General features: G+C 36.4%; 1 protein-coding gene across 3 annotated transcripts in view; it reads right to left on the minus strand.

Annotated features, from left to right (window-relative positions):
• ctnnd2a (catenin (cadherin-associated protein), delta 2a) overlaps positions 1–17,968 on the minus strand; it is a 310,244-nt gene that overhangs the window by 165,091 nt on the left and 127,185 nt on the right. For all 3 annotated transcript variants that reach the window (XM_065258246.2, XM_065258245.2, XM_065258247.1), the window contains 2 exons: positions 8,151–8,185; positions 6,542–6,658 (listed from right to left, as the gene is read on the minus strand). In XM_065258246.2, coding sequence (XP_065114318.1) covers positions 6,542–6,658; positions 8,151–8,185 — 152 coding nt within the window. The remainder of the gene's footprint in view (positions 1–6,541; positions 6,659–8,150; positions 8,186–17,968) is intronic.

The raw sequence follows: 17,968 nt of genomic DNA on the forward strand, positions 1-17,968 counted from the left end.
CAGTGGCGGCTGGAAACGTCTTTTTCCGAGGGCACACGATGCATAGTTTCTCACAACATGTAATAATTTTGTAATAAACGGTTTTTCAAATCAGGGCTTGTTAAAGGGCGATAACCTGGACCCCACAACAAGGATGTTCCTCTCTAGTATAGGCCACCCATGTACATTTCCCTCCAGGCCGTGTGAACTGTAGTTATGGCTCTTCTCCAAATACCAATGTTTTCCCAGGTTTTAAAAGCCTCTGTGGCGAGGTGCTTACAGTAACGCTCGTCTTTGCCCATTTCTCAGTCAACAAGGCTGTAAAGTTTCCTCCTGGAGAGGTTTATGGGCCTATTTCCCGCCTCCTTCAGATTAGACCATTTGCAAAGAGAATAACATTACATAAACTGGACAATGGAGGGAAAGCTCATTTAAAGTGGGTAAATACAGAAAAGCTTCAGCTGGCAGAAGCTGGACAACATTTTACATATGTATTTGGTAGATGCCTTCATCCAAACAACTTACAACACAAACTACACTCACCTAAAGGATTATTAAGAACACCATACTAATATTGTGTTTGACCCCCTTTCACCTTCAGAACTGCCTTAATTGTACGTGGCATTGATTTAACAAGGTGCTGAAAGCATTCTTTGGAAATGTTGGCCCATATTGATAGGATAGCATCTTGCAGTTGATGGAGATTTGTGGGATGCACATCCAGGGCAAGAAGCTTCCGTTCCACCACATCCCATTGGGTTGACATCTGGTGACTGTGGGTGCCATTTTAGTACAGTGAACTCATTGTCATGTTCAAGAAACCAAATTGAAATGATTCGAGCTTTGTGACATGGTGCATTATATTGCTCGAAGTAGCCATCAGAGGATGGGTACATGGTTGTCATAAAGGGATGGACATGGTCAGAAACAATGCTCAGGTAGGCCGTGGCATTGAAACAATGCCCAACTGATACTAAGCGGCCTAAAGTGTGCCAAAAACATCCCTCACACCATAACACCACCACCATCAGCCTGCACAGTGGTAACAAGGCATGATGGATCCATGTTCTCATTCTGTCTACGCCAAATTCTGACTCTACCATCTGAATTTCTCAACAGTCTTCAACTGTCCAATTTTGGTGAGCTTGTGCAATTCTAGCCTCTTTTTCCTATTTTTAATGGAGATGAGTGGTACCCGGTGGGGTCTTCTGCTGTTGTAGCCCATCTGCCTCAAGGTTGTGCGTGTTGTGGCTTCACAAATGCTTTGCTGCATACCTCGGTTGTAACGAGTGGTTATTTCAGTCAAAGTTGCTCTTCTATCAGCTTGAATCAGTCGGCCCATTCTCCTCTGACCTCTAGCATCAACAAGGCATTTTCCCCGACAGGACTGCCACATACTGGATGTTTTTCCCTTTTCACACCATTCTTTGTAAACCCTAGAAATGGTTGTGCGTGAAAATCCCAGTAACTGTGCAAATTGTAAAATACTCAGACCGGCCCGTCTGGCACCAACAACCATGCCACGCTTAAAATTGCTTAAATCACCTTTCTTTCTCATTCCGACATTCAGTTTGGAGTTCAGGAGATCGTCTTGACCAGGACCACACCCCTAAATGCATTGAAGCAACTGTCATGTGATTGGTTGATTAGATAATTGCATTAATAAGAAATTGAACAGGTGTTCCTAATAATCCTTTAGGTGAGTGTATATCTTTCATCATAATCCAAACGTCCCAGGGAATCAAACCCACAACCCAAGTTGAGCTACAGGCTGCAATGTACATGTAGTAGAGATACACAGTCCCATTATGGGAGTGTTAGACATGTATAAAATATCACCGGGGATAGCACCTCTATGTTGGGTACACTGGGTAGGTCAATGACCTGAGCTTTATCTCCACAGGATGATATATTTTATAGAGCTATTTTTCATGTTCTTTTCACCAGGCTATACAGAGCAGCATCGCCATACTGCATTGACATAGTGGGCTACAATAAAGAGAAAGACAACAATAATGGTTAGATGAAATCTACGGATAGTTTCAGCACTAAAGATAAAGCTTTCTATTGGAAGCACTAACAGTAAGCAAAAGGGACTTTGACATCAATCTTATTCTTTCATCTAAGATGTTTAGATCAAAGACATGTCGTGAATGACTCAAGGATAAGCTTCATTTGAAGATGCTCTTGTATAGCAGGGCAGAAGTTAATGGGTTCAAACCAACATGCTGATAAAATTGTATACCTTGTAATGCACTGTAAGGTGCTTTGGATAAAAGAACGTCTGCCAAAGGCATAAATGTAAATAAAAATGAAGTCTTTGGGTCAGGGGGTCAATGTTAATATGTAAAAGCACATGCAGGTTAGACATTTTCAGCTCCAGCTATTTTATCCCGAGTCCCTCTCAGATAAATTATTGAAAGCTACTCTTTCGCTACTGTAATTTCAACCGGCTATAGTAAACATACTTTCGATCTATAATTCATCCACTGTTATGTATGGCTGTGGTATGGACATGTACAGTACATTCAGTAGAACGTTATCTGTTTTGGTTATTTTGACATAAAAGCTGGAATCGGATTGCAAAAGCCGCGTTTTTCTCCTATCACTAACCTTGACAGAATAGACATACTGTACGTCAATAGCTTATTTGAAAGCCACTCAGATAAAGATCAATGAAATGCAAGGATTTGATGGTTTCAATGTTGTAAAATATGCTCAATATACTGTAACAGGTGCTCAAGACTCATAGTGTCATAGTTAGATGAAAATATTTAAACTTTTCTGAATGCTGCGTCCACACTGCAGGCCATGTGACAAGAACCAGCCAATAAACTTCACCATTTATGTATCCACATTTAGGGTTTGAAATTAACTTTTTCATTCGCAAGCCTATTTGGCTAACCGGCCAGTCAGAACTTCTACTAGCCGCTCAAAGAAAAAAAAGAAAATAACAAGATTAACGATGTCATTATGTCATCTTTAAAGACATTCCACTTTTTTTTAAATATGCTAATTTCCAGCTCCCCAAGTGTTAAACAATTGAGTTTTACCGTTTTGGAATCCATTCAGCCGATTTCCGGGTCTGGCGGTACCACTTTTAGCATAGTTTAGCACAATCCATTTAATCTGATTAGACCATTAGCATAACGGCTAAAAAATAACCAAAGAGTTTTGATATTTTTCCTATTTAATATTTGACTCTTCTGTAGTTACATTGTGTACTAATACCAACGGTAAATTTTGTGATTTTCTAGGCAGATATGTCTAGGAACTATACTCTTCCAGCGTAATTATCAAGGACATTCCTGCCGTACCATGGCTGCAGGAGGCACAACCATATTTTGCAGCACCCGAAAATAGTCCCCTTGGTTACTTTCAATAGCTGGGGAGTTTTAAATAGGAAAAATATCGAAATTCTTTGGTTATTTTTAAGCACAATGCTAATGGTCTAATCAGATTCTATTAATTATGCTAAGCTATGGTAAAAGTGGTACCACCAGACCCAGAAATCGGATGAATAGATCCCAAAATGGTAAAAATAAAATGTTTAAAGGAGACATATCATGCTAAATCCACTTTCTTAGCTCTTAAATGCATTTTGTTGTATATTTGTAATGTTTAGAAGTACATAAAAGTTGAAATTAGTCTCTTCAGGTGCTTTGTTGATATCTTTATATTCTGTTTTGGTCATATTTTCCAACCGGTTCTGATTTTTCTATTATCTATTACGTTTTTTGAACAATTACGTCACAGTATTTGCAGCGGAACTGCTAAATAAGGACATCGACTTCCAGCCCAACACTACGAGCAATCCGCCATTTTCAATTACTCGCTGCGATATTGTAGTCCAAGCTCAAGGATGCAGAACTTACGAGAGAGTAAATCAAAATTTTCGGTTGTTGAACCTGTGCCTGGTTGAGTTTTATTTTTCACGGAAATGTCATTTTTTAGTGCGCGAAGCACTTCAAGGATAACTATTTCACCAACCTCCACCAGTATAAAGTAGGATTTGCCGATAGACTTCGTCTGATTGAGGGGTCAATTACTTCTATCTTTGGAGACGACGAGCAGAGCACTTCGGTAAGCTGTAAATAACTTTAAAAACAGTAAAGTACACGGTTGTCATGGTTTAGCAGTGCTGTTTCTCAATCTGAAGGCTGCAGCCTGCGGATGTCGCATGTGGTCATCAACCCGGGATTAAGTTATAGCATATTACAACAACTAACAATTAACTAAGAATAGTTTTTAACTTTATAATTGTTAATATTCTGAAATAAGACAGCCGGCATTAACACACCATTGCAATACCTCCATATGAAGACGTTGTTCTGCAGGTTCGTCGTCTTCATTTTCATCTCGCTCCATTTCCGACTCTGGCGCGAACATATAAGGCTGGATGGACAAGTCTTCCGTTGTTGACATTTTGTGAATAACGAGTAAATAAAAAGTTTCTGTGCCGCTAGATAATCGTATCTCTGCTATAAAACTACAAAAATGGCAGAACGGGGTGGAGTTTAACCGAGTGTCACCTCTGCAACCTGGAGAGGGGGCAGGGTATGACGTGCATTTAAAAAGACAGTACCAAAACGAGTTGCTCTCAGATGCACATCAGAAAAGGGGTAGAAAGGGGGCCTGTGGGGCTATAATAATGAGGAATTCAGACCCAAGCATTGCAGTTTCGCTTTATATAGACCACAAATAGATGATTTATATGTAAAAAGGACAGATGTAAAAGCATGATATGTCTGCTTTAACTCTAGGGGAGCTGGAAAATAAGCCTATTTTCAAAAAAGTGGAGTGTCCCTTAAATATTTTATTATTATTTATTATAAAATCTGAATTGCATAATATTCAAACTAAATTCTGTCATCCTGTCATATCCCCCTTACTCTTTCATCCTTGTCCTTTTAACCCAAGTTTTTGTCCATTATAATTTCGAACACCACTACAAAATTTTAGTTCCCTCAAATAGTGCAATAAACTTTATTTTTAACCCAATGTTGGGTCAAATATAAACATTTCAGGGTTAATTTAACTCAACAGGTTTGGTTTATCCCTTTTTGACCCAATGTTGGTTTAAAAATAACCCAGCACTTTTTAGAGCTTATTTAAGGGTATAGGGAGCTATTTCGGTTAAAGACATTATATTATTCACTATGAAGGGATAGCTGATCATAGCTGTACATTCACAATATTCGGGCTGGGTATTGGCAAGTGCCTCACGATAAAATACATATCACGATATATGTCTCGATACATGTTGTGACGATACGATGCAATATGTTACGATACATTACAATACATTTTCTTTTTTTATCTAAAATGTAAAAAATAGAGCTGAATTTTTTTTCTTTTTTTTTAAGCCATAGTGCTTCCACACATCGGCTTTAAAAGCTGCAGGCGTTTTTAAATTTTCTGCCATTTTCTCACTCCCGCTAACTTCTGAGACATCGCCTGAACGGCTGTAGGACAACTGGACAGCAAAATCTTCAGCGACATAGGAAGTAGTTTAATGCACACAGAGGGATTCGGTTTAAATATCGATACTAGAGATTGAAATATCGATACAATATTGTGTGAAAAAATATTGCGATAGTTAGCTGTATCAATATTTTTTTGCATAGCCCTACATACAATCTGTCAAGCGGCTATTATTTTGACACTACCCTAACCGAACATTTTAGGTGAACTACTAACTGGAAAAGCTAAGCATGCAGAATAACTTTTTTTAAGAAATTTTACTTCTGTTCTGCTAAATTCTGTCATTATTTCACATGGCATTAGCCAGATGTACAGCAGTTTCACAAATGACAAAAATAAAGGCTATTACCATTCCCTAAATAAAATATTTTAGGTGTGATGCACAAAATACCAGGACATTTCATTATCATCAGCACTGACAGTAAAAGCAATGCAAAGGACAATAATCTTGACAGATGTTCCCATTTATGTTGAAAATGTGAGTACAAAGTGAGATGAAATGTTCTCTTTGCCTTCTAACAAGTCTAGATGTGACAAAGACAGTTTTCTGTTTTTCTATGTGTCAAGGAGAAACAATCACAATTATTGTAGCATATTATTTCTCCAGTTTGCACAAGAACCACCGTTCAGGCAATTTTACTACTGCAACCAAACTAATATGATTTTAAATAACAAGGAGATCAAACTGTTAAGAGCAATGTGTAAAAAATGAATGAAAGAAATTATGTGTTCTGTAATAATGTGGAAAGTCAACGAGAAAAAGCATTTTAACTATATTACTGCAAAAACTAGCCACACACAACTCCATGATGCTCTGTTTGAAACTAAGCTTTGACTTCATGCATTTTTAATATTCAGTTCTCCCTAGCAAATATTATTATATGGCTCTCTGGAAAACTTGATTCTGATTGGTTATTGCAGCACTCAGTATTTAGAAATTTCTGAATAATGACCGGTACCCATAGCAACACTAAATATAACTGATCGCACATCGGCGGTAAGATTCAGCGCGTTTCTTGATGAAAAATATAACCGTGTGAAGCAATGCTCTACAACAATGTTGAATTAGCAAACTCACTATCAGCTGTGCTGTATTCCTGATGATCCAAGATTCCTGACTCCTGCAGGGAGCGAATACACGAATCAACTAATTCCAGACCCGTATTCAGTTCCTCCTCAATGTCTTTCTGTCCGTCTGTGAAACAAACAGTGTATTACGTTAATCATGTTTAGTCACTGACACCACAGGTTCTCCCCAAAGCCTCCTCCGCAACACTTGAGCTCTGACCTGTATCACCTGCTGACTGGGCAACCAAACTGACTAAGATTGAACTATTGCATGACCTGGTTAGCTACCCTGCTGCTTGTTCTTTGTTTGACCTGTCTATCAACTGTCCCTGGGCCAGTGTGGTGTTTTGCCAAGGGATAATGAGTTACACAAGCTGCCAAACACAAAGATTAACCTCTTAAAAGGGACTTTTCACAAATCTTTTTTAAATTGTCAAAAAAATCTCTGATGTTTCCAGAGTATGTATGTTGGGTTTTAGCTCAAAATACCACATACATAATTTATTATAGCATGTTAAACTTGCCACTTTGTAGGTGCAAGCTAAAATTTGCCGTTTTTGGGTGTGTCATTTAAAATGCAAATGAGCTGATCTCTGCACTAAATGGCAGTGCTGTGGTTGGATAGTGCAGATTAAGGGGTGGTATTATCCCCTTCTGACATCACAAAGGGAGCCACATTTTTAATGACCTATTTTTTCACATGCTTGCAGAGAATGGTTTACCAAAACTAAGTTACTGGGTTAATCTTTTTCACATTTTTTAGGTTGATAAAGCACTGGGGACCTAATTTTAACACTTAAACATGAAAAAAAGTTAGATTTTTATGATATGTCTACTTTAACTTAATCACCACACACCTTTCACATTATAGTTTATTACTAATAGGGCTGGTAAAAATATAATGATTCTCCGATTTTAATTGATCTCCAGTTTAACGAAACTCTGAGTAATCCCTGAATATTTTTTTATGTGAACATAGGATGCAAATATTATCTGTGCTTCGCCTCTTAAATATTGCCATCTTTCGAGACAAACAGGTATCTAACAAAACTAACATTTTTAATGAAATATCGATAGTTAATTAGAATCGAATTGCCAAATTGATAACAATACCCAACCCTATACTAAACATTACATTTGAATTCAAATTTGTAAAACAGATAATACAAGCTGTCACGATTTTGATAAAAAGCTTTAATCATTCAAATTTGGCTGGGTGATTAATATCAGATTTTTTTCTGTGGTGTCACAATCTGAGAATACATTTAATATAATACTTTACACAGACTTTAAATATAATATAATTTAAAAATACATCCCATCTTCATTTAAAATGCTTTATTCTTACATAATAAGAACAGTAAAATTCATATAAAAAAAACCCAAAGAAACTGTTTAATGAGTAATTTTAGAAACTGTGTTGATTTTTGTATCTCGATCAGTATTATACATGTTTCAAGAACTGATATTCATAAATATGATGCAATGTTACTGCATGTTGCAGCATATCATACCTGAGCTCACATTATTGCTTGTGATTTACCTACTGTAGTTATAAAAGCATTATTCAAAAAACACAATTGCCTGACAGCAAAAAAAACAACATAAAAATGATTTACCTTGAGTATTCCAGCGATACTGATCATCGGCTGAGCTGCAAAAAAGAAAAAGAACAAAGTTTTAACTAAAGTTGAACCTACGACCAGACATCACATACATACACGGATTGTACAGACATAAGATATGCAGTTTGTGATACATACAGTGCATATATTGTAAAATTCACTGTAAAATCACAACATGAACAGAACAGAAAACCAACAGAAAGCTTTGATGCTTTTCCATCTACAGTACAATAAAAAAGAGATATAATAATAAAGAGATATAAGTGAATAATTGCATGGCCTCCAACAACTCAAAGATGGCTCATTTATTACAACAAGCATCTCATACAGCAACTCCCAGGAAACAACAGCGGGCGTTGAGTCGAGGGTGTCGCTTCACACAAATGTAAATTTTTTCATCCACTCTCAGTTTGGGATTAAAGGTTAAACAGGGTAATGCTCTACACCCTTCAGACTATCATCATTATAAAGATTTCCTATTTAGCTTGAAAAATAATACAAATGGGGCTTTGGTGGGTCTTGCACAGAATATTGGATTTCCTAACTCAAGATCGATGTTGCCGGAGCCTGACTTTGCCGTAGGATGAAGAGGGGAAGCAAGCCGTGGGAAGGGGGGTTTGACTAAAATCAGCACCTTTGTGGTTGACTGCCCATCTACTGTATTGAAGCCTTCAGAGGATAGCATGACATTACCCATGATGCTCTGCAGCAGCAGTCTGACAAACTGAATAAAGTGAAGCTGTGGACTTGAATGTTTCCTGCAACAAAAAATCTATTCATCAGCTTTGAGCGATGGAGATGTGGCATATCTTCATGGAAATTGTGTGTTGGAGAAGCTTTTTTAGAAATTGTAGCTTGCTAAGCTTTACACTAAATTTACATTTAATAATTTACCCCAAATAACTATCAATAAAGGTGACTCTTTTTTCCTGTTTGAATCATCCAAACAAACTAATGAATCAGATTTTTTGGAATAAATACTTCACTACGATTCTGCTGAAAGGCATACTTTAAAAGAGTGCTTTTAGTTATTAAATAGGCTGGGCGAACAGCATTTTATCAGAGATCACTTTGACAAAATCTGCTTTTAGTTACTTCCCAACACTGGTCTGTGTGTGTGTGTGCATGTGTATTTACTGGCAAAATGTTATACCTCCAATGAGATACTCTTCCCTTGACCACCACTGCTGTCATTCATTTATTCAATCTATCCTTGAGCTGCATTAAATATCAGGCGTATATAAAATAAGAAAGTAATTGACTCTGTGAACTGTGATATTGGCGTGACGGCAGATATTTCTATGTCCTTGTTCAAGGACTGAGAAGACCAAGCTATAAACTATAAACAGCCAGGAAGAAGTCCGGGTCACTCCAGAATGAAGAAGAACTGACAAGGTCACAAAAGAAGACATAGCTGAAATACTCCAATATGTAGCCTATATATCAAAGTCAGCTAGGATGAATTCAATCACTACTGCTTTAAAATACACAGAGACACTGGGCAGATGATATCAAACCAAATATCACTATCATTATATTTTGTATGAAAATCCTCTCGTTCTCATTTGACAGGTAGATGAATACATAATTATGCAAATAAATGAGGCTATAGGTAACGGCGTATATAACTTTATTCTTTAAGAATCCCGTATTACAAATCTGCCATTACACACATATTCCATAAACCTGTTTACCAACGGTGCAATGTTGGGAATATTTAGAGCAAAGGTGCGTGGGGAAACATTACCTCTAATGAACCAAAGCTGAAGATGGGAGAGGAAATTCTCAGCTGACAAAAGGATCTTTTCAGCTGCGTGTTTATACAGACATCTCACTTTAAATAATGCATGAGTCTAGAGCCAGAATAATGAAAATGTTGACTTGTTTGAATGTGAAATGGTTCTAATAATCAAAAGCTACTTATATAACCAGACGCACGGGGAACTGATACAAACTGTGTGCAGTCAGAAATCAAACGCTGGCTTGGAGTGTCAAATATGTGCTTTAACGGAAGCACATATTCACTTTTATCTTGTTGCTTTGTAAACATTTAGAAGAAAATATCAAAAGTCAAATATGCAACTAGGTGGGGGTAAATAGTATGAATAATTTAGCACAATGTACCAAAATTAATATAGATGTAAAAAACCTGAATGTTATTTATAACAAATATACAAAAATATATAAAAATAACAAATATACACTTTTATAAAACGGTTAGTTCCAATCCTTGATTCTGATTGGTCAATTGGTGTGCTTTATTCACGATAAAACACTGCTATGACCGCTTCACCCAACAGTTCTATTTAATATCACTGTGCCCTTAGCAACACCCTTAGCAACACATAAACATATAATGAGACAAAGTCTGAGAACAGTTTGTTGTTTTTATTTGAGCTTTCATGTTGTTGTTCGAAGTCAGGGACTATTTTTTCTAGCGGAAGGAATGCTTTTATTGATTTAACTTCATGAAAGTTGCACTAATATTTTTTTTACTTTAATATTGTGTGGTAACCGTTTTATAAAAGCAATAAGGTACTCGAGGCAAGTGCTGTATCGTGAATAAGTAACGGTCATCCAAGATGTTTATGTCTTTCTTTCTTCAGTCAAAAAGAAAAAAAAGCATTCCAGGATTTTTATCCAAATAGTGGACTTTAGTGGACCTCAATGGTTTTCAATTTCAATTTAGTTTAAATTTGCAGTTTCAATGCAGTTTCAAAGGCAATCATAATAAAAACAATACAAACAGAAAAAAATCACACTGATATTAATTTACGATTTTGTTATGGATTGCTTACTTTACTTCTTGATAATAATCGTCGGGGCAGGATGCATAGTGTCTAAAGTGCATTTGCTTAGACAGAAATTTTTATTAGAAGTTAAAGTGTAGGGTGATGTCATAAAAATTCTAGACCTTTTTGTGCAAGTGCCAAACTGTAAGCTTTGAATGCTTATATCTCCAGTATGAAAATTTTGTCAGCGTTTTGGACCATACCTGTTTTTTATATATCCTTAAGCTTAAAATATTTATACTAAATTATATATTTTTTAATTTTGATGTCATGGGTACTTTAAATATGTGATTGTATTTCTGTGGTATCAAGTGCATAGACTATGATGTATTTGAAAATTGGCATGTTGGTATCATATCAAACTCAAACCCTAAATGTAGGTAATTTATCTTCAGACAGCCACTTCGCACCAAGACAAATTAGATACAGAATGTCAAACATGACAACATAAATGTCACAGCAGCTTTGTGCATTACTGTCTATCAGAATAATAACAACTCCACACCTCCATACAAAGTCACCTATTTTACAGCAGACCACAAACGTGTGATTGGGGAGTGTGCCGATGGGTCGTGGTGGCGCTTGCTGGCGCGGATGGAGTGGCTGCAGGACCAAGAAGGATATGAGGTTTTTGGCATTAAGTCTACCAACTACTCCAGTTACCTTCTTCATTATTATTATTAATATTACTTATATTGTGATCACTAATGTTCCCACTACATCCACTCCTACATTAATTATTATTATTATTATAATTAATGATAACTACTACTGTATACACTATTATACACTATGGTCCCCCATTTCAAAGATTTCTTTACTTAGAGGCTGTGTATTGCGCAATATTTTGAAATTATTCAACAAAAAAGTCCAACTTAGTTTTAAAAGGATATGCTTAAATGCTCATTATAGGGAAGATTACACCTAAAAATATGACAATTGTTCTGTCGCCTGTATAATAATAGTTTATACTATGATTACTACTGCAAATCGTATGATGCTGTATATAATCTTATTTCACTACTTAGTGTATTAAATGCATTTTCTTCACCAAACAACACACAGAAATTTAATTAAAAATAATCACTATTAAATCTCATAAATTATGGATTTAACTAATCTCTGTACCAGTATTATATGAATTATTATTATTATTTTTCTTTCCGTCTTTTTATGTCTCATTTGTGTGTATGTGTATATATATCTGTGATTGCTAAAAAAGAGCAAAAAATAAATAAATAAAAATTACAAACCTCTTCTCAATGAGCCGCATGTTTTATTTTTAAAATTTAACATGCGTGCATGTAGTGTAAACAGTGCAGGCAGAGTCCCATGTTCAGTAAAAGAGCCATTTACCTTAGCGAGCGACACTAATAACCTGTCTCTCAAACACACTTCATCACACCAACAAACCACTTCCATGTATTATGCCATTCAAGCCTCTGGTTTCAATTTCTGAAGGCTTTAACGCAACAAACTCTAGGCCTAGCAGATTTAGGCTTGAAACGCTGTCAGACACCTTCTGTTCAGATAGATGCGCCGGAGCCAAGCGGCTGTCGGCGAGGCAGCCAGAACCTCCGGCATGACAGAGAAGCCTGCAGACCCGTGACAAGGCTTTTAATTGCAACCTATTGGCAGGCTCGGGCAAGCACATGGCCCGAAACCAAACCAACGCATGCTGTGATGTCAGAACGGGGCTGGGGAGGTGCATTATGGGACTTTGAGATTTGCTAAATGTCTGCGATGAGAAAGCTTGAATGACGTGCATAGTTTATTATGAATGCTGTTTGGTTCATTCTCTCCCTGTAAATAATGTTTGTGGTTGAGTCTCCGTAGTATCTCTCTGCATTTATTATCTGACTGACCGCAGTGTCTGTGTGTTCAACAAGAATTACTGGATTTTAATTCACTGTAGATGGCTCTCGACACGTTCTCTTGACGCAAATGCGTCTTTTCTTTCTCAAAGTTAAATTGCTGATTTAGTACTGCTCAGATAACTATCAGCTACAGAGTCATCCAAGCGTAGATGTTCACTTGTTTTGTAATTCCCAAAACAACAGGCGCTCTTTGCCAAAACATACATTTTGAGATTAAATCTAATAAAGCACACACACAGTCCGAATGACAGATGAGATACTATTAACTTTAAATGGATATAACAGTATCAACCGCAGTAAAACGGCACTGTTAAATCAATAACAATTACAGCAAGATGCAGTTACCATTGGTTATGCATATTAGAGAGTATCAAATGGTATATTAACCTCTATTACAACAACATCCTTAGTGTGCAAAAGGATGTGTAATCTTGATGGGAAAATGTATCTTTAGTTAAGCTCAGACATGCAGTGCTCTTGGTGGCTTGCCGAACATCTCATTCTGAGCTCTTGAATAAGATGCAAACCTCTTATTCATGACTTTGTGGGAATAAGCTTTAGTGGATTTGTTCCAGAATGCTTCATTAAAATGAGATGCCGCCTTTAACGCAAAGCAGACAACTTTAATTGCCTTTTGCTGCCAGTTCAACTGAGCGGGGCACACAGTAGGAGGAGGAATAAAAAACAGCCATATAAAGTCTCGCTTTACATCTACAGAAATGGTTAAGGGTCTCTGTACCCAGAACTGTACACTTTAGATAAGTGGAACTGAATAAGCTTTGTCGAAAGGGCATACCTATAAAATGCGAGGTTTGGCGACCTTTTATGGCTTTTCTAGTCGTATGCTCAAATCTCACTGGACCGCCATCTGCATGCCATGGCGATGGAGGAAAAATCGACACATTGATTGAATGGCTCTATAGGGATTTGTTTCTGTAGGTGTAACATTTCTTTCACTCTTTTACATTTAATGTGAAAAGGGCTGTAGTTTTTGTAGGATTAGTTAACTTTTACTTCATACTTTGTAGCCACAAAGGACAATAGAGAGGTTAAATAAAATAAGTTTTAAGAATGTAATAATGAGTCGGAGCCGATGGTGTGGTGGACAGTGCTCTGGTGCATACGCACTTCCGGCGACCCGGGTTCGATTCCCGGCTCGAGGTCTTTTGCTGATCCCGTGCCCCTCTCTCCACCATGTACTGTCCTGTCGTCTCTTGATTACTGTCTGTCAAATAAAGGCAAAATGGCCCCCCCAAAAAATATATAATATATAAAAAGAATGTAATGATGAACATAAAGTAGGTAAGAGATATGTTGTCATATTCCAAGCCTTCAGTTTATAAATGATAATACACACAGTGTTTTATAGTGCACCAAAAAAACTAATGATAAGGAATTAAAAATATTGAAAAGACACATTTTTCCATTCCACTGCACTATTTATTTTTATTAGGTAAGCATGCACTAGATCAGTGGTTCTCAAACTGGGGGCCGGGTTTGACATTTTATGACATTTTATAAAATACATTAATTTTTATTATAAATTCTGTGTAATTAAATAAAAAAGGCTCCTAACCAACATCACTACTTTGTATACTTTAATATGTTTTGTCTAATTAAAATGTTATTTTTTAGAACAAAACTGTCATATATTTTCTTTGGGGGGGCGCGAAGTAATGCACCGCACACAAAGGGGGCCGCACGCTGAAAAATTTTGAGAACCACTAGACTAGATAGACATGTTTTACTGTTAAGCTTGTGTTTCGCATCTTTTGCAGCATATCACATGTAAACGCTGCGTTTATATGACCATTGGACCATTCAGATGACACAGGAGGCTGAGCAAGCATTGCAAGCTTTTGTTTACAGCAGTCATGACAATAGTTTTATTTGACGGCAACATGGTGTAGGGCAGTGGGTTCCAACCTTTTCACTTCAAGGCCCACAACAATATTTGAAGGCCCCCTCACTCACTATATTTTTTCCAAATAAAATTAACTAGAGCTTGGAAGACTGTACAGATGTATATTCACTACTAAAATGGACAAAAACTAGATTTTTGCTTGTTTTAGCTTATTTTAATGCTTGTTTTGTCCAATGTTTTGTAATTTTAAGTAATCTTGAGGCCCCCTTGGAAATCTGCTGAGGCACATGACTTGGGAATTCGCACATTGGGGACTGTAAAAACATACAATTGTCACTAATAAAACTTTATTATCCATCTTTATTACTTTATAAATTTCTTTAATAAAGGCTTTCTTGAATGTCACTTTCTTGAGTGTATATGGCAAAATCCTGGGTAAAGCAATACTTCAAACGGTCAAAAGTGAGTATGTATTTAACAAATGCTGAGACCTTTTACATAACCCAGATCTGTCACACAGGCATCGCAGGAGAAACATCAGATTAAAGCAATAATGACAAGTCTGAAATGTCTGCCCCCTTTACAAGCAATTAAAATCAGCCTGCCATACTGCACTTTGTTCCCCTAAAAGCAGTGGTATCAAAGAGAGAAGATCGCTGGATGAAAGCAGCAGAGAACAATCTCCCCAAACTAAAGTTATATACATATTTCAAGATATCTGAAGTATGTGGGAGGTCTGCAGCCAGAGTTACAAGAAGCAACTTCTAAAGTAAACGTCATATCAGATTTACATTTCATTTGGTTTAAGGTCACCCAAAAAAAGACTGCCAGTGCTAAATCAAACAATGAAACATTGTACAAAAAATTCTGTAGAAATTACAGTATTACTGGCATGATTGCACCATGAAACCAATTATATATATTCTGCTCTGCTCTTAAGGGTTCACTGTAAAAAAAATAGCTGTAGTTATGCAGCTGTTTGCCAGTACCTTACTGTAGATTTAAATGTATGCTTTTTACTGGCAACCGTTTGTTCAAAGTTAAAGGGACAGTCCACTTTTTGTTCTAGAGTTAAACAATTGATTTTTACCGTTTTGGAATCCATTCAGCCAAATGACATTATGCAGTGCCTGAAAATAGTCCCCTGCTATTAATAGTTACCAAGGGGGCTATTTTCGGGCGCTGCGTAATATCATTGTGCCTGCGGCAGCCATGGTACGGCGGCAAAGTCCTTGTATTATTACGCCAGAATGAGAGTATAGTTCCTAGCCATATCTGTCTAGAAAATATCAAATTGTACATTTTTGTCAGTCTTAGTACACGATTTAACTTCATAAGAGTCAAGTTTTAAGTAGGAAAAATATCGAAACTCTTTGGTCATTTTTGAGCGCGATGCTAATGGTTTATTCAGATTCAATGGATTATGCTAAGCTATGCTAAAATTGGATCAGCTGAATTGATTCCAAAACGGTAAAATTCTAATGTTTTACTCTAGGGGAGCTGGAAAATGAGCATATTTAAAGAAAGTGGAGTGTCCCTTTAAATGAACATTAACAAGTCTTTATCTTTACAGAATAAAACTAAAATAACAGCCTCACGCAAAGCATTCTGAGATCCAAAATTTGAAGGAAGAAAACAGAAAAAGATTGATTTCTTGTTCCCAGAATGCTTTGCATGAGGCAGTTATTTTATTGGTTTGGACGTTGTCACATTTTTATCCCTAACTTTGGAGAGGATGCACTGTAGATGTTCTGGAAATGCAAGTAAGTCAATGTTGACTCCTTTGCAGCCTTTTGACATCCCAACATGAAAAATTGTGTCAATGTTAGGACTCCATCAAAACCTAACATGCAATGACACAGAATGAAGTGCTATTGTGTGTGTACTGTATACCACAGGCGACAGGGGCGCAATTACCTTCGTTGAAATCCATTCATTTTACGACTTTACACTTATTGCAGTTTATTATTGCCGTTATATACATACATAAAATAAATTATTTATGGCATCACACTCCTCGATGGCACAGGGGTGTAAATGTCACTATAAATATAAAAATATGATAAATATTTTGAATTTATTTCTGAAAAAGCTTGTTTTTTTGTTTGTCAGTGGATATGTATTAGAAGCGGGGCACATTTGATTAAGTTGACCTGTAGAGTCTAAAACTATTATCATCCATTCCTTCATTGCTTCTAGCAGCTGAACAGATGTCTTATCACAGGTAAAACACTTATTCTATTGTGTTGCAGAAAATGTAGTTATTTGTAAATGCTGAACGTATGAAGCGCCCTCCGGCTTGAATGGAAAACATGCGTGACCTATTCTGTGAAAACCCATTTTTTTGATTAACTGTATTCTACATAATCATCCTACATAATGTAAAGAACATTCTTTTAAAATATAACTAACCTCACAGCATAAGATCCACAATATTATCATTCATTTTAAATCAGAGGGGCGAGCGGTACAAAGTGGTCACAAATGTGTTGATATGGTCACAGATAAATGCTAGCCCTGCATCTCAATCCGCATACTATCAGTACTAAACAGTAGTTGATTTAGAACTGTATGTCCCATCTATTTCAATCCACTTAAAGGAGCATTGAGTAACTTTTAGAAGGATATTTTGACAGAAATGCAATATGATATACATAACTATATTATCATCAGTGTTGGGCAAGTTACTGAAAATTAGTAATTAATTACAGTTAGTTACTTCTTTTAAAAGTAATTGAATTACTCTACCAGTTACAGTATATCAAAAGTAATTAGTTACTAGGGAAAGTAACTTTTAAGTTACTTTTATGTCTGCTTTTTAAATGTAAATATGAACAGTACTGAACAGTCAAATGATAAAATGATAGGCCATGGGCCACAGTGGGTGTCACACTTTTGTTAGTTTAGTTATGTATTGCATTATTTTAGTAAAGTTTCTTATATAGATGGGCTATTTTACACCTAAGACTCAAATATATCACATACTGTAGAAGCCTATTTTGCTTTAGATTCAGCCTTTAAATAAAATATTTTTGTAAGAAATTATCTTAATATGTAACCTTACTTTATTTATGTACATCATTTAGACCATTTAGACAAATATTCTGTATGTTTTCATTGAAAATACATATTGTGTAAAAATTGTGTACTGTCTCTTTAAGAATTTGGGGACTTGTGAAGCTTGCAGGTAGTGCGCTCTTTGGAATACAGTGGAGTCGCACAGTTTTCTTTACCGCATCCGTGATATTTATGATTTAAGATTATATAATGTTTGTATAT

This window comes from Paramisgurnus dabryanus, chromosome 22 (assembly GCF_030506205.2).
Source record: "Paramisgurnus dabryanus chromosome 22, PD_genome_1.1, whole genome shotgun sequence".
Lineage (NCBI taxonomy): Eukaryota > Metazoa > Chordata > Actinopteri > Cypriniformes > Cobitidae > Paramisgurnus > Paramisgurnus dabryanus.